At 47.8% G+C, this 22,638-nt stretch overlaps 1 protein-coding gene across 5 annotated transcripts in view; it reads right to left on the reverse strand.

Moving 5' to 3' along the window:
• EXD1 (exonuclease 3'-5' domain containing 1) overlaps window positions 1–22,638 on the reverse strand; it is a 129,777-nt gene that overhangs the window by 66,502 nt on the left and 40,637 nt on the right. For all 5 annotated transcript variants that reach the window (XM_029598605.1, XM_029598607.1, XM_029598602.1 and 2 more), the window contains exon 7: window positions 7,590–7,676. In XM_029598605.1, coding sequence (XP_029454465.1) covers window positions 7,590–7,676 — 87 coding nt within the window. The remainder of the gene's footprint in view (window positions 1–7,589; window positions 7,677–22,638) is intronic.

Raw genomic sequence — 22,638 nt, forward strand, 5'->3', positions numbered from 1 at the left:
TTTCCCCTTTCCTTTATGGGGCGTATCGTGCTCATAAAGATAGGACTCTCAGAGACAGGGCTTTCTCTACAGCAGGACCTACCTTGTGGAATTCTATCCCACCAGAACTGAGACAGGAACCTTGCCTCCCCACTTTCAGAAAAAGACTTAAAACCTGGCTATTCTTGAAAGCCTTTCCAGACTCCAACTGAACCCACTCTCAACTCAAGCAACTAAGAACTCCCGTCAGGGTAATCAACAACCTTTGACAACTCAATAATGTTCTCTCTTTTTTTTTTTTTTTTTTTTTTTTTTAATGAGGCAGGTTTTATTTACCTTGGTTTTATTTACCTTGGTCATTCTTTTGTTATCTCAGTGTTAATCTCTCTTTTGCCTTCTCTTCATTCCAAGTTGCATTTTATCCCTGTTTTATTGTAACTGCTACCTTATTCTTCTATCACATGTTAATGTTTTTAAGTTATTAAGTATTTATTCTGTTGTCACACCTTGTTATTTGTAAACCGGCATGATGCGACTCCCATCGCGAATGCCGGTATATAAGAAATTTAAATAAATAAATAAATAAATGATGCTTTTGCCTAAGCTGCTTTATGTCTTACAAATGGTTCCCTTCCATCTTACTAACAAAACTATTTCAGCTTTTCAAAAGGTCTGGTCCAAATTTATTTGAAGAGGTAAGCATGCTAGGATGTCAATGAAGGCTCCCAGAGGGGATGGGGGGGGGTGGCTTTCCCAATCTTAAATACTATAATATATGCTTGTAATCTGCGGTGTATTGGTGACTGGATTGAGGAGTTAGCCTCTATTCAGACTTTTCGATGGAGTCCACGTTAGTTGCTCCAGTCTCTTTATTGTATGTTCTCATCTACCACCTTACTTATCCAGTTCTATGTGGGTTATTGCTGCACGTGCTGCATGGAAAGCTCTAAGAACAAGGTTAAATCTCCCTTGGAATTGATCTTCTCATCCCACTTGGGGTAATCCTGATTTTATTCCTGGACAGTTTATGCCACATTATAGAGCTCTTGATCTTCTGGATTGTGCCTATGTGCTGTACAAGACAGTCAGCGCTTCCCCACTCCTCGGGGCAGTGCTTCTGTGCTATACAGAGACTGTCAGTGCTTCCCGCTCCTTGGGGTTGAGCACATGTCATCATCGGAGCCCTGACTCGGGCTTCCCTGCTCCACGGGTTGGCCTATATCATTACATCAGAACCTCCTTTGCTGCGCAGCTCCGCCCCTCGGGGGTTGCCTCTCCAGAGCACCTCCTGCACGGCCAGTCTCTCACCTCCTGCTCTGCGGCCTACCCTTCGGGGTCTCTGCCCAGGTATTATCACCAACCAGTCTACTGTGGGAATCCCTCCTGGCTCCTTGGGACCTCTCCACAGTCTACCCAGAGCTCCCTGCTGTGCCTGACCTCGCCTCCTGATGGTGTGGGCTTGTGGGGCTCCTCCCTGAGGTGAGAGTTTTTACCACCTGTAGGGAGGAGCCCCACAGGAGCGGGGAAGCACTGAGGTAGAACTCCCAAGTGGTAAAGGTGTTCCAGGGAGTAGCCCCGAGGAGCGGGGAGCCTTGCAGGGTAGGACTTCAGGAGGGCGCAGGGCCAGCCCAAGGAGAGGGGGAGGCCAGGAGACCAGGTCCCCGTGGAGTGCGCACACTGGCCCCCGAGGAGTGGGTACCAGACAGAGTCCAAAGTCCAAGTAGTTCGATAGTGTAGCCACAGGAACACAGAGGCAGGAGCTAGTAGAGACATACGCAGGGCCGGCGGAAGCACTAGGCGAACTAGGCGGTCGCCTAGGGCGCCAGCTTCCCGGGGGCGGCACTGCCCCGGTAAAATTAAGAGAGCCGCGCTCAGCCGCTGCCCCGGTAAAATTAAAAGAGCTGCATTAAGCCGCCGCCGCCCCCCCGAAGCCACTGCCGGCATCCCGCCCCAAAAGACCCATCTGACCTCCCCCAGCGGTTCGCGTGCTCCCGGTCTCTCCCGCTGCTCTTTCTTCCCTGCTGCCGTTGCCGCCGGGCTATCAGCACGTTCAAGCCCAGCGGGAACAGCAGCGGTGCAAAAAAAAAAAAAAAGCTGTGGCATCCGCGGCTGCCCTTTTCTTCCTCCCGCCCCCCCCCCCTGACCCGGAACAGGAAGTGATGCGCGGGAAGGAGAAAGAGCAGTGCCGCATGAAAAAAATAGCGGCGACAGCAGCATCGGCCCCCGAGCAATTGAAGCAGCCGGTAATCGGGAAAGGAGTCAGCAGCATGAGCCTCCCGCGGCCGATGGGATTCTTCCTTCTTGGCCTGCGGGGGCTGGAGGAGGCGGCTGCTGCATCTACCATTTGTGCTGGGGGGGGGGGGGGGGGAGGAAGTGAGTGAGAGAAAGAGAGAGAAGCAGCCAGCCTGCCTGTGTGTGATTGAGAGCCTGTGTGTAAGTGAGAGAATGTATTTGATCGAGAGCATGTGTGTGTGATTGAGAGAAACTGGTCAGAGAGCTGATGTATGTGTATATGTGAGAGACAATGAAAGTGACTGCTCAAGGAGATGACTGATGTGTGAGACAGTCAAGGATGTGACTGATGTGTGTGTGTGTGTGTGTGAAAGAGAGAAAAAGCATGGAAGTGAGAACTCTGGGTATGTGAGAAAGCATGGAAGTAAGAAGCCTGGTGTGGTGGGGGTGTATGTGAAAGAAAGCATTGGAGTGAGAAGCCTGATTATGTGAGAGAGAGCATGGGAGTGGGAAGCCTGTGTGTGTGTGCATGTATGAGAGAGAGACTGGTTGGTAAGGTGACGGTGTGACTGGTGTGTATGTGAATGTGAGAGAGAGAGAATGTGATTCAGGGAATGAGAAGCCTGTGCACCTGGAGAGCAAGCATGGAAATGAGAGAGAGACTGGTGTATGTGTGTGTAACAGAGAGAAAGTGATTATGGGAATGAGAAGTCTGTGGATGTGAAGAGAGTGAGCATGGGAGTGAGAACCTGGGTGTGTGTGAGACACAGCATGGGAGGGAGAAGCCTGTATATCTGAAAGAGAACATGGGAGTGGGAAGCCTGTGTGTGTGTATGCATGAGAGAGATCAGGTGACTGGTGTGTGTGTTTGTGTATGTGTGTGAGAGAAAGAAAGTGATTATGGGAATGAGAAGCCTGTGCATGTGGAGAGAACAAGCATGGGAGTGAGAGACTGGTGAGTGTGTGTGAGAAAGAGAAAGTGATTATGAGAGTGAGAAACCCATATATGTAAGTGGAACACGGGAGTGGGAAGCCTGTGTGTGTATGGCATGAGAGAAACTGTTCAGGAAGGTGACTGGTGTGTTTGTCAAAGACTGGGAGATGATTGGTGTGTGAGAGACAGAAACTGGTCATGGGGGCATGACTGATATGGTGTGTGTGTGAGAGACATGGGCCTTAAGGAAGAGGATCATGAGTATAGAGCTTAGCCACTACTGCTGCTTCTGGTGTGTGCAACAGCCTGAATGGAAGAGGAGTAAGAGAGCTGCTGGAGGGGGTAAGTAAAGATGGCTTTTTAAGTTTATTTTTCTTGATTGACTGCCATTTTAATTATTTAATATTATGTGATGTGTCTGCTTTTTTTGTTTGAGCAACAAGTATAGCTTTGGTTTATGTTTATTTTATTTATTTTTATTTATTTATTTATAAAAGAGTTTCTATACCGTCGATAAGACAAATCATCTCAATGGTTTACATGGCATAAAAATGTCAAATAAGTGTTCTGTTATAAATACAGACTTCGTTATTTTCATTAATGCACAATGTAAGTTAATTGTGTGTGGAGGCGGGGGGGGGGGGGGGGGGGGGGGGGGGCGGCATAGCTGACGTTTCGCCTAGGGCGCCTAATACCCTTGCACCGGCCCTGGACATACGGAACTCATTGCCAAGTCGGCTAGCTGGGGGCGAAGGTGGAGCTTAAGTACCTTGATTTGATGATGTCAACAATCAGGGACACTCCCGAAGTTCCCACTGAGGAGGCTTCAAAGGAGGGCCCGGTGGCATGCACATGTGCCTAGGAAGGCCCGGAGTAGATGTGGATGGCTTGGAGAAGAGACAGCTGAAGGGGGATATGATAGAGGTCTTTAAAATCATGAGCGGTCTTGAACGAGTAGATGTGACTCTGTTATTTACACTTTCGAATAATAGAAGGACTAGGGGGCACTCCATGAAGTTAGCAAGTAGCACATTTAAGACTAATCGGAGAAAATTCTTTTTCACTCAACGCAAATAAAGCTCTGGAATTTGTTGCCAGCGGATGTGGTTAGTGCAGTTAGTGTAGCTGGGTTCAAAAAAGGTTTGGATAAGTTCTTGGAGGAGAAGTCCATTAACAGCTATTAATCAAGTTTACGTAGGGAATAGCCACTGCTATTAATTGCATCAGTAGCATGGGATCTTCTTAGTGTTTGGGTAATTGCCAGGTTCTTGTGGCCTGGTTTGGCCTCTGCTGGAAACAGGATGCTGGGCTTGATGGACCCTTGGTCTGACCCAGCAAGGAAATTTCTTATGTTCTTATGTCCTTAAGGCCTATTATATACCAGACCTAAGAAGACATGACTCCCAAAAGGTAGATCAAGTGGAGGGTAAATTTAAGGTTAAACTTATGGATTTAACTAGTTGTTTTTTTTTTAGAAGAATCTGATTCAATAATTCAGCAGAGAGCTACCTTGTTAGTAGTATAGGAATTCTCCAGTTGTTCTTACATCTGCCACTTCTGTTAATTGATTCTGATCATTCCCACTTAGAAAATATACTGGTACTGAATGTATATTATTAACTATTTTTCCTTGAATTATATCCTGGTGATGTGAAAGAATTTATAACCATTATTGGAATTTGTACTTTTGAGTATTATTTTCTGTTAATTGAGTTTTTCTTCTTTTTTTTTTTTTTTAAATTACTGATGGGGTTTTTTCTCCTGCTTTCAAGTATATTTCTTGATATATAATATTTAATGTTCAATAAAAATAAAATAAAAAATAAATCAGGGCCAAAGTACTAAAGTATGTTTATGGTAAATGACATTAAACACCTATAGTTAATGTGCATAAACTAGCTTGCATTAGTGTTATCCTAAATCAATGCTAATGATGTAAGGTGATGTAGAAGAGCTCATTACCTCCTAGGGCAGGGTAAATATGCACAAAATCTAATTGCAAGCGCATTAATGAGAGTGTTTTTGTGTTACTTGCTTGCTGTCATGCATGCCTTCCTTTGCATCTCACTAACTTCAGCCATTAATACATATTAAAAAAACGACACACTTACACTGCCCCTCAATCAGCTATGAAAGAATCTCTACTTCTGCTCCATGCTGACAGTGCAGAGCAGTGCAGACTGTGGGACAGTCCTTTGCATGACATCTGTTCAACCAACTCCTAAATTCTGTATAGTAAGAGGGCAATTTTGTAAGCCATTTATCTGGCTTGATCGCCCGGTCTGAAAATTGCCTTTCTCTGCCCAGCTAAAAACATGCAAGGGCTTCTATAAAATGTGTACTTTTAGCCGGGTTAAAAACAGACGTTTGCAGGGGTGTGTTTAGGTCAGAGGGGGTAGGACAGGAAGGTGTACAGTGCACATAGATTTGCTTTTGAAATGCAGGAGCAATACTTTACCTGTCTGCCCACAACAGGAAGTGCAAAATACACACGCCTCATTTTCAAAGAGAAATCAGCTGCAGAGTATGCATGCACTTTGCAGCTAGGCAGTCTATTTAAAATTGCCCTCTAAGAGGCTTCTTGTTTTTAGCACTAGTCTTATGTTCTTACCTCATCGGGGATTCTCCCTTAAGAAACTTCAACAAAGAGCTTCTTACTTTCCCACCTCCATACTCCAATTTATAGGACACTCATGCAATTTCAGACTACAGGCAAGCAATGGTGATGGCTCTCTTTTGGGTTAGTCTCGCCAAGTGGGTTTGTTTTGCCATGAGAAGAATGAACGCCACTCTTAAGCTAGGGCATTGGATATGATCTCAGGCTCTCAAATGAACTGCTCTACTGTGTGTGACTTATGAAGGAATGTATTTTAACTGAATTATCTAACATGATATCTATCTTCCTATATATCTTCCATGTCATAATCAGTTTCTATCTGAACACAACCTCTGTGGCAGTGCTTCACAACCTTGTTTTGCTTCATGGCATACCCAGTACTGGGTTCACTTTGTTGTGGCACTCCAAACACATCCCCTTCTCTTCTCTTGCCCCCATCCCATTGGCATCATAATCATCTTCTCCCTCCCCCCATCACTTGGCACCATCACCATCACCCTTCTCCCCTGGCATCATCTTCCCTTCACTCTCCCCTACCCCTTGGCATCATCATCACTTTCTCTAGCCCTCATTCTCTCCCCCTCCTGGCATCATCATTATCTTCCCTCTCCCTCCATCTCTTCCCCTTCCCTTGCATTATCACCACCATCCCCCTCCTTCTTCATGGTATCATCACTTTCCCTCTCCTGCCATCCCTCTCCCCCACCTCCAGGCATCAATGCTTTCCATCACCTTTCCCTCCACCTACTTGCATCATCATGACCTTCCCTATCTCTTCACCTGCCATCATCCTCACCTTCCATCTCCTTCCACTGGCATCATCTCCTTCCCTCTGTCTCTACCACATGGCATCATCAAAATCCCTCTCCCTCCACCCGTCCCTACTCCCCTGGCATCATCATTAACTTCTCTCTCTCCAACCCCTCCATGCTAGTCATTTTCTCTTCCTTTTCCCACCACCCCCTGGTATCACCTGTCCTCTCCTTCACCCCTGGCATCATCACCTTCCCACTCTCTCCCCCACCCCTTTCTTCCTTTTCGATATACCCCATTGCATCACCTTCATTCAACCTCACTCCCTGGCATCATCATCATCTTCCTTATCCCTCTACTTCTCCTCCTCATTTCTTTGAAGTATCATCATCAATCTCTCCCTCAACCCTTGGCATCATCATCTTCCCTTTTCTCTCTCCCCCATACCTGGTGGCACATTCAGCTCTCTTTGCCCACCCTACCCCCGATCCTTGAATAGCAGAAGTGTAGGAGCAGCTTTACCCAGTGCCACTTCTTCCACCTTCGCCAGCTTCCTTCTGCAATCTGAACTGCACGGGGTCAGCTGGTCTCACAAGCCTACAGAACCCTCTGCAGTTTCTATTACTGAGAGACAGCAGAAGGGAAACAGGAGCAGCTGCTGGTTATCTCTGCTCTCTGACACCACCCCCCCCCCCCCCCCGCTGGTGGGAGGACATCATGCAAGCCCAGAGGGAAAGGCAAAAAAAGACTGAAGCCATGGCACACCTACACTTCAGCCATGGCACAGTAGTGTGCCACGGCACACCGGTTGGAAAATGCTGTTCTATGGCTAAGTGCGGACAAGAGGTTTGTATAACTCCCAAAACAGCCACTAGAGAGTGCTCAAGGAACAGAAATAGACTACAAAGCTGGAATATTTTACCACCTGTACTAAGATATTTAGGGCATGTAAAATTTGGCTAAAATGACCCCTGCTTCAGAATCTACTACATGACAGTGGAAAACACAAACTACCAGAGCCATGGAGCTATCCCAGAAGCAAGCAATTAAACCTGTAATTCTTTGTATGCTTACCTGAAGCCAGAAAAGCTTTCCATTTCGACACAGATTCAAGCCCTCTGCAGCCACACTAATCACATTCTGACTCTTAATGTGCCGGATCTGCATGAGAAGGAAGGGTGTGTTAGCTCATTCCCACCCACCAGTTAAAGGAAAACAGTGTGGTCACATACAGCTTTTCAAAAACATCTGCTCGATTGCAGGGGACGAATAGAGGGGATATCAACTTGCTGATTTTTGTTCTAAGTTTTTTAAACCTTGCATGGAAGTAAGACATCTAAAACTTGCACTCAGAAGACTGACAAGTCATTTGCCTGAGAAATGTTCAAACATGAGTCAGTGTAACTTAGGTGTCTAATACGTCATACTGCATTATTGCTTTTATAATATGCTGTACCTCACCTTAGATGAATTTCTTATTCAATAAGGTGAGTAAAAAACCCAAATAAATACATGAGTGGTCCAGAGCTGTATTTTCCATTTTAGAAACCCTCATAGGAAAATTGGTTCTTACCTGCTAATATTTGTTCCTGGAATACCACAGATCAGTCCAGACAAGTTGGTTTTGCATCCCTACCAGCAAATGGGGGCAGAGAATAAAAGCTTTTCAGACACTGCTACATAATCGAGTGCCACCTGCAGTCCCCTTAGAACCAACCTGTGCCCAAGCCAAGATGTTCAATCTTAAAAACCCAATAATTCTGGGCGAGCAGAGGCAAAGCTGGAGCCCCCTAAAACTAAGGCCCCCTCTCTCATAACAAGGATCATTACAATTTGCAACCCTAACCTATGTTCAATCTTTGAAAGTCAATCTTTATAAATTTGCATTTACAATATCCAGAAGTGAAGAATGTCTTTCAAAAAATCAAGGGGGCTGGGTTTCTGAACTAATCTGTGGTATTCCAGGAATGAAAATTATAAGATCAATCCAGATCAATCCAGACAAGTGAGATGTACCCAATCCCCTCTACACTGGTTGGGAACCCAAAAGACCCGTATGCAATACACTTTTCCCAAGCGCAGCCCATTTTGGCGCATGAACATCCAGATGGTAATGTTTAGTAAAAGTGTGAAGAGAAGACCATGTCGCCGCCTGACAAATCTCCTGCAGAGATACCAGCTGACACTCCGCCCAGGAGGTTGCCTGCGCCCGCAACCCCTCCAGGACCGATCGACCCTTACAGATATAGACTGAAATTATTGCCTCTTTCAACCATCACGCAATCGTGCCCTTGGAAGCTTTATTTCCCTTCTTCACTCCACTGAATAACATAAAGAGATGATCTGATCTCCAAAAAGTGTTCATCACCTTAAGATAGAATCTGCCGAACATCCAATAGGTGAAGCTCCTTCGTAAGTGGAGTATCAGACGTCAAATGCGGGAAAGCCAGCAGCTCCACTGTCTGGTTGAGATGAAATGAGGAAACAACCTTCGGCAAGAAGGAATGGATGGAACAAAACGATACCCCATCCTCCGAAATGTGTAGGAAGGGCTACATAACGCTTGAAGATCCGAAACCCACCTAGACAAACAAATGGCTATCAAGAAAACAGTCTTCAGGTGCGATTCTTCAAAGATGCCCTTCTAATCGGTTCAAAGGGAGGTCCACAAAAAACTTAAAGAACCAGATTAAGGTTTCATGCCAGACACATCCTCTGGATTGGCAGGCGCTAATGCTTTGCCCCCTTCAGAAAACACACAACATCCGAATGAGACACCAACTGCCTCCCCTGCAGCTTACATCGAAGACAACCTAAGGCTGTCACTTGTACTCAGAAGGATTTATAGATCAGCCCCTTTGCTAAGCCGCTTTGCAAAAAGGCTAAGACCTGAGGAATAACTACCTGCAATGGCTGTAGTACGTTCTCCAAACACCATGACTCAAACACTCTCCAAACCCGGATATAAGCCAAAGAAGTGGAAGGCTTCCTCGCCTGGAGCAAAGTTGCAATCACTGGCTCCAAGTACCCTTTCAAGCGAAACAGACACCTTTCAAAACCCAAGAAGCAAGAAAAAGTGATCCACCTGCTCTGAAAAGATGGGCCCCCTGTCATAACAGCTTATGCAGATGGGCTTAGCAAGTGGCTCATCCATAGCAAGATGATCCAGATCTGCAAACCACAGCCGGCACAGCCACTCTGGTGCCATGAGTATCACCTTGCCCGGATGACGTTCGATACGACAATACCTGGCCTGTGAGAGGCCATGGGGGAAAAACAGAGCAGAAGCTTCGTCAGACACCGCTGAAACAGGGTGTCAATTCCCTCAGAGCCAAACTCCCTCTGGCAACTGAAAAACCGATTTGCCTTAGCATTCTCTCGAACCGCCATGACATCCAACTGTGGCCTGCCCCATCTGGCCTGGTTAAAGGCAAAGGCCTCCGCTGACAACTTCCATTCCCCTGGATCCAGCTGCTAACTGCCGAGATAGTCTGCCTTCACATTGTTCACTCCAGACACGTGAGATGCTGCTACTCCTGCTAGATAATTTTCTGCTTAGATAAACAAACCCTGAGCCTCTTGAGCCAACAAGCAACTCTTCGATCCGCCTTGATGACTGATGTATGCCACAGCTGTTGCATTGCCCAACACTCACACTGTTCATCCCTAAATGAGCTGAAGAAAAGCTAGAAACGCCTTGTGAACCGCCCTTGTTTCCAACCAGGTGATTGACCAGGGTGCTTCCATTGGCAACCACTGACCTTGGGCCATCCTTCCTTGACATATTGCCCCTCTCCCCAACCTCTGAGGCTGGCATTCGTGGTCACCACCACCCAATCCCGAACCTCCAGGTCCACCCCTTTCTTCAAATCAGGACGAGCCAGCCACCATGAGAGACTGGACCTGGCATCCCCCTGAACTGGCAAAGGAAGCTGAAATTCTTCCGAGAGTGGATTCCAACGGGATAAAAGCACCATCTGGAGAGACTGCATGTGAGAGAATGCCCATGGAACCAATTCCAGCATAGAAGCCATGGAACCGAGGACCTGAAAATAGTCCCAGACTCTGGGAACTGAAAGCCACAGAAGTTGAAGCACCTGAGCCTGCAACTTGAGCACCCTCTCTGAGGAAAGAAACACTTTTCCAATGCAGGTATCAAATTAAGCCCCCAGATACTCCAACGACTGGAATGGTTCCTGGTGAATTTTCGCCAGGTTCACCACCCAGCCTAATGACCACAGCAGCTGTATGATGCGAACTGAGCGACCACTCCCAATTCCTACTTCATCCTGATGAGCCAATCGTCTAGGTACAGGTGCACCAGGATTCCTTCTCTTGAGTATCACGGCCACTACCACCATCACTTTTGTGAAAGTCCGTGGGGTTATTGCTAATCCAAAGGGAAGGGCCTGAAACTGAAAATGCTCCCCTAGCACTATGAACCTCAGGAATCGCTGATGATTGATCTTATGGGAATATGTAGCTAAGCTTCCGTCAAATCTAACACCACCAGAAACTCTCCCTTGCAAACCGCTATTACTGTCCACAGCATTTCCATATGAAAGTATGGCACCCAAAGCACCGCACTAACCCTCTGTAGATCAAGGATGGGTCAAAAAGTCCCCTCTTTTTTGGGAACTACAAAATACACTGAGCACCTCCCTAGTCCTTGCTCCTGAGGGGAAACTGGAATAATCACATTCAGGCACTGTAGCTGCTGCAGAGTGCCCCACATCACTTCTTGCTTAATGCGGGAAGTGCAATGGGAGACCACATAGGCTTCTCTGATCAGGCATGAAAATTCTAAGGCATAGCAGTCTCTTATCACCTCCAGAACCCAGAGTCCACTCCTCGTAAAATAGGGATAGTCTCCCCCTGATGGCTTCCAAGGAGAAGCAGACCAGCCTGCCTTCATTGGGTAACCTTACCTCCTCAGGCCCCCTGGCCGGAGCCATCATGGGAAGGTCTACGTGGCCATTGAAAAAATTGCTGCCTTCCCGAGCCTTGCTTTTGCACTGTAGGCAAAGAACTCCTGTTGGAGCGAAACCTCGTGTCTCAAAAATGAGCATGTGGCGGAAGTCTTATCTTTGGGCAACTTATTTCGACTCCCCCAAATGCTTCATCAGCTATTCCAGATACTCTCCAAACAACAGCTTTCCTTTAAAAGGGCGGTTACATAGATGTGCTTTAGACTACACATCCACCGACCAATGTTGCAACCATATTCCTGGTGGAAGTATAGACCATATCATATAGTGCATCTGCCACCTAGGCCATTCCAGCTTCCAAGTAGGAGCCTGTATGGAAACTTTCACAGTCCCCAACTCCTTCTCCTGTGCCTTTTGGACCCAGCACAAGCAGGCTCTCTACATTAAGCTCCCGCAGACCACGGCATGAAGGCTTAAAGCTGAGACCTCAAACAGCCTCTTCCTGGATATTCTTCAGTGTAGCTGATCCTGCCACTGGTATGGTAGTTTTCTTGGTCATTGCCGACACCACCGCATCTACCTTAGGAAGCCTCCAAAGCTATAAGGTCTGTTCCGGCAAGGGATACAACTTAGCCATAGCCCTGGCTACCTTAAGACCTGCCTCAGGAGATTCCCACTCCCGGTCAACCAACTTCTTCACTTTCTTTGGTAAAGGAAAGGCATCAGGCAGCCCCCATAGTCCATCCAGGAAAGGGTTCTTTCCTTCATTGTCAATCTTCCTGCGTAACCTTAATCCCCAACTCATCCAACATCTGGGGAATCAGTGGCCGCAGTTCGTCCTTACAGAACAATCTCACCACCCTAGGATCATCCCCATCAGTGACAGGGACCACCTCAGCATCAAGCATGGTATTTGATAACATGTCCACAGGATCCTTGTCCGGATCAACCCCTGGACCTCCCCTGCAGACCTTCTGTATCTTCTGCTTTGTCCAAGGTATCATCCTTATCACCTGAGGGGCAACCCAGGCTAAGAAGTCGAAGAATTTCCTCTGACCTGACTGCCTAGCCACTTTAGGCCTCTTAGTAGAGTGTTGGGCCTTCTGAGGGGCAGAGCACTTACATTCTGCTTCCTTTTTAGCTAAATAGGCTTTATGGAGGAGCAGTACAAACGTCCTCAGTACCACTGGACTCTTGATCCAGCATCTCTTCATCATTCTCTACCCCCCTCCACTGGGTGATGATCTACCGGAGAAAGCAGAGCGAAGGGAGTGCCCTGGTGATTGGCTAAGAACAACTAACGGAAACATTTTAAAAGATGCCTTTGAATGCATGTTTCATAGTGTTAGGGGGCAGGTAGAAATGACAGTTTCAACACAAATAACTGCAGCATTATTGGTCTATAATACCAAGAAATGAACGATTGTTGCTGATTCTGTACTATATATTTTTTTTTTAGAATTGAAAGAGCCTTTGCCCATATGTAATGAAGAGCCCCTGAAGAAGGCAAAAAAAAAATAGCCCGTGTCGGAGAGTACTGAATTGGCTGGGTTGCTAGCGTATAATCGAAGTATTTGCTGCAGTTATATGTTAGCTTTTTGGACATTTCCATGAGACATCTCAATTAAGCCTACAACTTGCATCCACTTTAGAACTGCAGATACTTTTAAAGACATGTCTAAAGTTCTTTGTAGTCTTATTCATGAGTAATCATACAATATATACCTGTTTGTATTTTTAAACAATATTCATTACTTTATTACAAAAACATTTCTTTTATACATACCACATTCATTCAAACAACGATACCATCAATAATACATATTGCACACTATATCAAAATATTAAAAATAAACACTTAACAGCAACTTTATTTTAATTAAATTCCCTTCTTTTACAATTTTTCTATTATCCTATCTTTTAAACTACTTTTTTTTTTTTTAGATTATTCCCTTTCTTATTCTCCATAAACTCAAAATGCTCCCCCTTTTTTTTCTCAAAATTGCTCCCTTTACAATGTACTCCCTTCAACAACACTCAATTCCTTGTTTTTCAAGACACTCCTGACAAGAGACTCCGGTTTCACCCAATGGTTTCCTCAGGGGATCCACTTATCACCACTTTTATTGCTTTCACATACAGGGAACATCCGATCAATGTATCTCATCTATTGCTTCTTGCACATATAGGGAATATTCAATTGCACTTCTTAATTGCTCTGTCAATCTTCATTAACCTTGTCTTACTCTACAACCACTTTTTCGGATATATCAGTTACCCTATTGCATTTATCACCGATTTTTCTGTTGCGTCCATCGGTCACAGACGGCTGCGACCGCTCTGCCTTACATCTTTTTCTAGAAGATGTGGTAGGCCTGAATGACAAACTGAAGAGTAGTAAATCACCTGGACCAGATGGTATACACCCCAGAGTTCTGAAGGAACTAAAAAATGAAATTTCAGACCTATTAGTAAAAATTTGTAACTTATCTTATCATTAAAATCATCCATTGTACCTGAAGACTGAAGAATAGCAAATGTAACCCCAATATTTAAAAAGGGCTCCAGGGGTGATACGGGAAACTACAGACCAGTTAGCCTGACTTCAGTGCCAGGAAAAATAGTGGAAAGTGTTCTAAACATCAAAATCACAGAACATATAGAAAGACATGGTTTAATGGAACAAAGTTAGCATGGCTTTACCCAGGGCAAGTCTTGCCTCACAAATCTGCTTCACTTTTTTGAAGGAGTTAATAAACATGTGGATAAAGGTGAACCGGTAGATACAGTATACTTGGATTTTCAGAAGGAGTTTGACAAAGTTCCTCATGAGAGGCTTCTAGGAAAAGTAAAAAGTCATGGGATAGGTGGCGATGTCCTTTCGTGGACTGCAAACTGGCTAAAAGACAGGAAACAGAGAGTAGGATTAAATGGACAATTTTCTCAGTGGAAGGGAGTGGACAGTGGAGTGCCTCAGGGATCTGTATTGGGACCCTTACTTTTCAATATATTTATAAATGATCTGGAAAGAAATACGACGAGTGAGATAATAAAATTTGCAGATGACACAAAATTGTTTAGAGTAGTTAAATCACAAGCAGATTAATTGCAGGAAGACCTTGTGAGACGGGAAAATTGGGCATCCAAATGGCAGATGAAATTTAATGTGGATAAGTGCAAGGTGATGCATATAGGGAAAAATGGAGAGATTACTTACCTGATAATCTCGTTTTCCTTAGTGTAGGCAGATGGACTCATTACAAGTGAGTATAGTGTGCTCGTGCTAGCAGTTGGAGACGGATCTGACGTCAGCACGTGGTACATATACCCCTGCAGGAAGTGCAGCAGCTCAGTAATCTTCCTTGCAAAAGCTTCATGGATATATGTGTGACTGACCGATTGATTAACCAAACATGATTAACCTGACCGATTGATAGTAGATGGAGGCCGCCAGTATTCTCAACCGGAAGGCGTCGACACCCGGCAGGGTGGATGCCCTATATAGGAAAACATGGCTTACCTTGAATCGGTGAAACCCCATGTATATCGGCAGCCGGGCGGGATGCTGAGTCCATCTGCCTACACTAAGGAAAACGAGATTATCAGGTAAGTAATCTCTCCATTTCCTAGCGTGTAGCAGATGGACTCATTACAAGTGGGATGTAGAAAAGCTACTCCCGGACTGGGTGGGAGGCTGCCCGAGGTCCGTTTAGGATTGCCCTTGCAAATGCCGTATCCTCCCTGGCCTGGACGTCCAGACGGTAGAATCTGGAGAAGGTATGGAGGGAGGACCACGTTGCCGCTTTACATATCTCTGCAGGCGACAGCATCCTAGTTTCTGCCCAGAAGGCCGCTTGCGCTCTGGTAGAGTGAGCCTTGACCCGTAGAGGTGGTGGTTTTCCCGCTTCTACGTAGGCCGCCTTGATAACTTCTTTGATCCAGCGGGCGATGGTTGCCCATGAGGCCGCTTCCCCTTGCTTCTTCCCGCTGTGAAGGACGAACAGGTGGTCCGTCTTTCGTACTGCTTCCGACACTTCCAGGTATCTGGACAGCAGCCTGCCGATGTCGAGATGGTGCAGTCTTCGACCTTCTTCTGACTTCTTCAAACCTTCCGTGGTTGGCAAGGATATGGTTTGGTTGAGGTGGAAGTGTGAGACTACTTTGGGTAAGAAGGAGGGAACTGTGCGAAGATGGATAGCCCCTGGAGTGATTCTGAGAAATGGATCGCGGCAGGACAGCGCTTGTAGCTCTGAGATGCGGCGTGCTGAGCATACGGCCAGCAAGAACACCATCTTCAAGGTTAACAAATGGAGGGACAGGCCTCGGAGGGGTCTGAAGGCCGGTCCCGCTAGGAATTCCAAAACTAGGTTGAGGTTCCACAGGGGCACTGGCCACTTCAGTGGCGGGCGAATGTGTTTGACTCCTTGCAGGAAATGTGAAACGTCTGGGTGTGTGGCAATGCTGTTCCCGTCACTCCTGGGGCCGTAGCAGGATAGCGCTGCCACCTGAACCTTGATGGAACTGAGGGACAGACCCTTCTGAAGTCCATCTTGCAGGAAATCCAAAATGATGGGGATTTTAGCGGCATGTGGATTGGTGCTGCGAGTTTCGCACCAGGCTTCAAATACTCTCCAGATCCTTATATAAGTTAGTGATGTGGAGAACTTGCGTGCTCGGAGGAGTGTATCTATTACCGGCCCCGAGTATCCTCTTTTCTTCAGTCTAGCCCTCTCAATGGCCAGACCGTAAGAGAGAATTGAACTGGATCCTCATGGAGGATGGGACCTTGCCGCAGCAGGTCCCTGTGAGGAGGTAGGGGTAGAGGATCCCCTGCCAGTAGTCTTCTCATGTCTAAGTACCAGGGTCTTCTTGGCCAGTCCGGGGCCACCAGAAGAACTAGGCCTCTGTGCCGCTGAATCTTGTGTATAATGGCGCCCAGCAGGGGCCATGGGGGAAAGGCATATAGCAGGATCCCCTGAGGCCATGGCTGCACCAGGGCGTCGATCCCCTGGGAAAGAGGATCTCGCCTGCGACTGAAATATCTGGGTACTTGAGCGTTGGACCTGTCCACTAGTAGGTCCATGCCCGGCGTCCCCCACTGATCCGTGATCATCTGGAAGGCCGTGGACGACAGCTGCCATTCCCCCGGGTTTAGGCTTTCTCTGCTGAGGAAGTCTGTCGTGGCGTTGTCCTTCCCGGCGATGTGGACGGCAGAGATGTCCTGGAGATTTGCTTCCGCCCAAGCCATCAGGGGGGCTATTTCTAAGGATACCTGTCGGCTTCTGGTTCCGCTCTGTCGGTTGATGTATGCCACCGTGGTGGCATTGTCCGACATTACTCTGACTGCTCTGTTGCGAAGTCTGTGGGCAAATCGCAGGCATGCTAACCTGACTGCCCGTGCCTCTAGTTGGTTGATGTTCCACCCCGACTCTTCTCTGTTCTACCGCCCTTGGGCGGTTAGCTCTTAGCAGTGTGCTCCCCCGCCGCTCAGGCTGGCATCGGTAGTGAGCAGGGTCCAGGTTGGGGAGGACATTTTTGACCCCCGGCTCGTGTGGCCGGGCTGCAGCCACCACCGTAACTGATTCCGTACTCTGGCCGGTAGAGGTAGATGCACGGTGTAGTTCTGTAATCATGGGCTCCACAGAGATAGGAGGGCGCGCTGTAACGGTCTCATATGCGCCCGTGCCCATGGTATCACTTCCAGAGTGGAGGCCATTAGGCCGAAGACCTGTAGGTAATCCCAAGCTGTGGGCCGGGTGGTGCTCAGCAGATTCTGCAAACGATTCCGGAGTTTTGATCTCCTCTTGGAGGTCAGGCTGACCTTGTCTTCCTGGGTGTCGAATCGGACTCCTAGGTATTCCAGCGACTGTGAAGGCTGTAGGGAGCTCTTGTTCGCGTTGACTACCCATCCTAGGCTTTCCAGAAGAGATAACTCTGTTGGGTGCCTGGTGGCTCTCCTCCGGTGATTTTGCCCTGATCAGCCAATCGTCTAGGTAGGGATGGACGAGAATGCCTTCCTTCCTGAGTGACGCCGCCACCACTACTATTACCTTGGTAAAGGTCCGCGGCGCGGTGGCTAACCCGAAGGGTAGAGCCCGGAACTGAAAGTGTTGATCCAGGACTTTGAAGCGTAAGTAGCGCTGGTGATCCCGATGGATTGGGATATGCAAATAAGCCTCTGACAGATCCAGGGATGTGAGATACTCCCCTGGCTGTATTGCACTTCGGACTGACCGCAGAGTTTCCATGCGAAATCCTGGGACCTTTAAGTGCCGGTTGACTGACTTGAGGTCCAGGACGGGTCTGAAGGTGCCCCCCTTCTTGGGTACGATGAAATAAATGGAGTAATGCCCAGAATTTATCTCCCATGCAGGCACTGGGATTATGGCTTTTAGGGACAGGAGCCTCCCCAAGGTAGCTTCCAGCGCCGCCCTCTTGAGGGGCGGACAAGGAGATTCCACAAACTTGTCCGGAGGGAGATGAAGGAAGTCCAGGTAATACCCTTCCCGGACAATGGCGAGGACCCACTTGTCCGAAGTAATGTCGACCCACCTGTGGTAGAACAGGGTTAGCCTGCCCCCTATGGCTTCTTCCCCCAGATGGGTCGGCTGATTCTCATTGTGGGGTGCAGCAGGGACCCGAACCTGAGCCGGTTCCCCTCTTGTTGTGCCTGGTCCGAAAGGACTGGTCCCTGGTCTGAGAACGAGGTGCTTGGTAGCGAGCCCTGTAGGGGTTGAAGCATTGAGAGCTTCTACCTCTGGATGGTCTAGGAAAAGGGCGCTGGTTCCTCCTTGACTTGTCTTCTGGTAGACTGGGTAATGGAGATGCGCCCCATTTATTAGCCGGTTTCTCGAGGTCGCTGCCAAACAGGAGGGATCCCTTAAAGGGCATTCTTGTAAGGCACGTCTTGGAGGAGTTGGCCAACCAATTTCGTAGCCAGAGCTGTCTTCTGGCTGCCACTGAGGATGACATCCCCTTGGCAGCTGTACGGACTAAGTCGGAGGCAGCGTCAGTGAGGAACGAGAGGGTTGATTCCATTTCTTCTCCCAGGGTGTTGTTCCTGACTTGTGATAAACAGGAACGCGTCACCACGGTGCAGCAGGTCGCAATTCGTAGGGACATGGCTGCCACCTCAAAGGCTTGTTTCAGAATGGCGTCCATGCGCCGGTCATGTGCATCCTTGAGGGCCGCCCCTCCCTCCACCGGAATGGTGGTGCGCTTCACAATTGCGCTAACTATGGCGTCTACCTTCGGGCACGCCAGCAGCTCCTTGGTTGCCGGGTCCAGGGGGTACATGCTAGACAAACCCGACCCCCTTTGAATGAGGCCTCTGGCGCATTCCACTCCAGATCGATTAGCTGCTGTGCTGCTTGTAGGAGGGGAAAATGGTGAGCCGTTTGACGCAGGCCCTCTAGCAGGGGGTTCATTCTAGGTTCCCCTGGGGTGCCAGGGCCCGGGATAGCCAGCTCCAACAGGCATTGAGAGACCAGGTCTGGAAGATCCTCCTTAAGAAAGAAGCGTCTCATGATTCGATACGGCTCTATCCCCGAGGGAAGTTCTCCCTCCTCAGGGAGCTTGCCTTCTTCCTCAGAGTAATCTGAGTCCCCATAAGTGGGGCTTCCGGGTGGCGGGTGGCCGTGCCTAGGTCATCCGGTACGTATGGGTCCGTTCGGGGATCAGACTGCATCTTGACAAAGGCGTGAATCCCCTTGAATAATTCCACCCAGGAGAGCGAAGCAGGTTCTAGCCGTAGGGGCACCAGGTCTGTAGGGTTCCCTGGCTGCTCACCGCGGCCTGCTAGGTTCAGGGTGTTCCCTGAGGAACTGGCAGTCAATCTGGGCTGGGACCAGCCCTGGCCTGGAACTCCCAGGGCCTCCTCACATTGGGCACATAGGGAGTCTGCTTCCTCGCTCTGTGTGGCTCTGAGGTGGCATGCTGAGCAGAGGCCTAGAGCTCTTATGCCTGATTCTGGAGGTGCCAGCTCTGCGGACGCATGGGCTCTCATACGCTCCATCGCGTCTGTTATCTGTACGCTCCGGTGTGCTCTCAGCTGAAAGTATGCGCCTTTCAATGTGCGCCTATGAACGTGCGTCTATCAATGTGCGCCTATCACTGTCGGGCGCCTAACATACGCGCCCGATGCCTGTGCGCTTAGTCTGTACGCTAGATCGAGGCGGCGAACCAGGGCAGATGGCGATGGCGAGCAGGCAGGCAAAATGGCGACCTCCTTGGCGGGCTGCCACGTAAGCAGACCCCGCTAATCCTCGCTCTTCGGAGACCAGTAAAGTAAAGATGTACGCCTTACCTGATCTTCGGCGCTTCCCGGCTGCGACCCGGGCGATCTCCGGCTGCGGGGGGAGAGGGTGAGTACTGTCACCGCCGCGCTCGAGGAAGTGCACCCGCTGCCTCTAAGCCGCGCCCGAACTCGTCTCGCTCGGGGGCCAAGTCCTCACCGCGAACGGATCGGGACCGAGGCTGCCTCTATGCCGCGCCCGAGCCCTTCTCACTCGGGGGCTAGGTCCCTGCCGCGATCCGGCCACCGGACCGAGGCTCTTACCTCCGAGGGACCACGGAAATCACCTCGGGAAACTCAGCTGGGGGAGGGACCTGAGGGTATCACCACAGGAGTGCAGGGCTCGTCTTCAGGTAGGATTCTTCTAAGAATTTAGTCGTTAGAATTTGGAAAAACGCTCAGTGAGCGTAAGGTAGCTCCAAACTGCTTTGGAGACGGAAATTACTGAGCGTCTGCACTTCCTGCAGGGGTATATGTACTACGTGCTGACGTCAGATCCGTCTCCAACTGCTAGCACCAGCACACTATACCCATTTGTACTGAGTCCATCTGCTACACGCTAGGAAATAGAATATTTCAAAAAATAGCAGACACCTCACATAATACCCAATTAAAATGGCAATCAATCAAGAAAAATGAACTAAAAAGCTACCCTTACTTACCCTCTCCAGCAGTTCTCCTACTCCTTTCCCTTCGAGGCCACACCAGAAGCAGCAGTAGTTGCTGAAGCTGTCCTCACTGTCCTCTTCCTTAGGGACCACAACCAGCCTCTTCTCTTTCTCACACAAACAGACTTCAGTCACACCCTTAGGACCAGGTTCTGTGTCTCACATACCAATCATCTCCCTGATTAGTCTCCTTCACACATACACATCCCCTCTCTCCTTCACAGCCACAGCCAGCCAGAGACAAGCTCCATCTCTCTCTCGCACACACACACAAAGCAGCACCCTCCCTGTCTCACATACACACCACACATACACAGAAGCACCTTTCTGATCTCAAATACTCACACACACATACAGCTGAACAGCTAGCCTTCGGCCCTGCCAGCCTGGTCTCCGGCAGCGACCTGCAGCTCAGGTCTTTGGCCCTGCTGACTGCGGGTAGCACGCAACACCCCTGCCGGTGCATGGCGACACACCAGTTGAGAATCGCTAGTCTAAACTGATCCGGGTATGAACAGGAAAGGAAAATTGATTCTTACCTTCTAATTTTCATTCCTAGAATTCCACGGATCAGTCCAGAGTCCCACCCTGGTTGTGGAGGAGAGTCCACTCGTATTTCTGTCATATTTCTATTGTATACAGGCTGCAGAGCTACTCAGGATTTCAAGTTTGTTCTTTTGGTTTGGAGTTGCAAAGAAAAGATTTTTTTCCAAGGCGGGGTTTCGCCTTTTCTCCTGCTCGTTGTGGGAGGTTGTTTTCTATTTCATTAAGATTGTTATGGGATGAATCTTGGCTTGGATACAGGTCAATACTGAGGGACTGCAGTTGGCACACCAAGTTATATGCCAGTGTCAGTGAAACTCTCTCTATCACCTTCTGCTGGGAGGGAGGCAAAACCCAGGAGCCTGGACTGATCTATGGTATTCCAGGAACAAACATTAGCAGGTAAGAACCAATTCTCCTTCCTCTCTTTCCTTGACATATTAGAAATATGCTTGATACCAAGAAAATATAAATCCATATGTTATTTTCTATACTGCTTTTCTTAGACACAGTCCAACCCACATAAAGTGTGCAAAGCCAACAGCTGTTAGTGCTTTTTATCTGGTTCCTGAGGCAAGGAAAAATAGTGCAGTTCAATGAGCTATGGATTTAACTCTGGTGCTGAGGGCTAAAGATGCTTGATAACATTTTGCAGTACAGTACAATATGTGAAAAGGCATCAGAAAATCATTCAGAAAAGGCATTGCTGGTCTTTAGGCAACAGGTTAAATCCATTCCTAGCAGTAGTGACTGTACACTGCAACCATTTCCAATAGTTACTGTATTCACAGTATCATTATGGAGGCTACAGGCAAAGATTCTGGGTTTCCTTGTTTCGTCAGATATATGTGGCAGTCCATTCTAACCTCATTCTGTATACACGGAACAGATTGTACTATGAAGATGGCCATGCTATTGATAAGCATTAGTGAATTTAACTGTCCTTTTACCTGATATAATGCATTTTTTTCAGTTCTTTGTATTTCAATGAAGAGCTGCAGATGCATTCAGAAATTCCAGTAGCAGCTTTCAGACTAAGAAGAATGCAGCGCCCAAGTCAGTGAGGAGGAGGAATCTTTTAGACCACATACTGGAATTACCAGTACCAGAAGGACCTCATTTACTTCCAACTGGAAATCATGGCTTCAGTGGACCTAAGCACAGATGGCACGCTGGGCATGCTTGCCACAAGTCTCTCCTCACTGGTATATGCTTTATTCCGGCACTAATATTGCCATCACTTGTCAAAAAATAATGTGCAAAGCGATGCATGTAGAGAAGAACAACCCAATACAATGCTCCACACTGGGAGTCACCAATCAGGAAAATAATTTATGGATATGTTGAAATGTTATGCTTAGTGTACGGCAGCGGCAGCCAAGAAAGCAAACAGAATGCTAGGAATTATTAAGAATGGAATGGAGAATATCATAATGCCACTGTATCCCTCCATTCTGCAACTGCACCTTGAGTAAATATCTGCAGTTCTGGTCATCGCATCTTAAAAAAACAAAAAAAAAAAAAACCCAAAACAGAATACTAGCAGGATAGAGTCAAGCACAGGTGCATATAAGAAGGAGTTACATCAGCAAGCCAGTTGATCTCTGTCTCCATCTGCTGGTTGACATGCATATGTTATGATGGCTAACCCGATTGACGGTATATAAAACTGTACAAATAAATAAATAAAT

The sequence above is a fragment of the Rhinatrema bivittatum genome, chromosome 4, assembly GCF_901001135.1.
Source record: "Rhinatrema bivittatum chromosome 4, aRhiBiv1.1, whole genome shotgun sequence".
Taxonomy (NCBI): Eukaryota; Metazoa; Chordata; class Amphibia; order Gymnophiona; family Rhinatrematidae; genus Rhinatrema; species Rhinatrema bivittatum.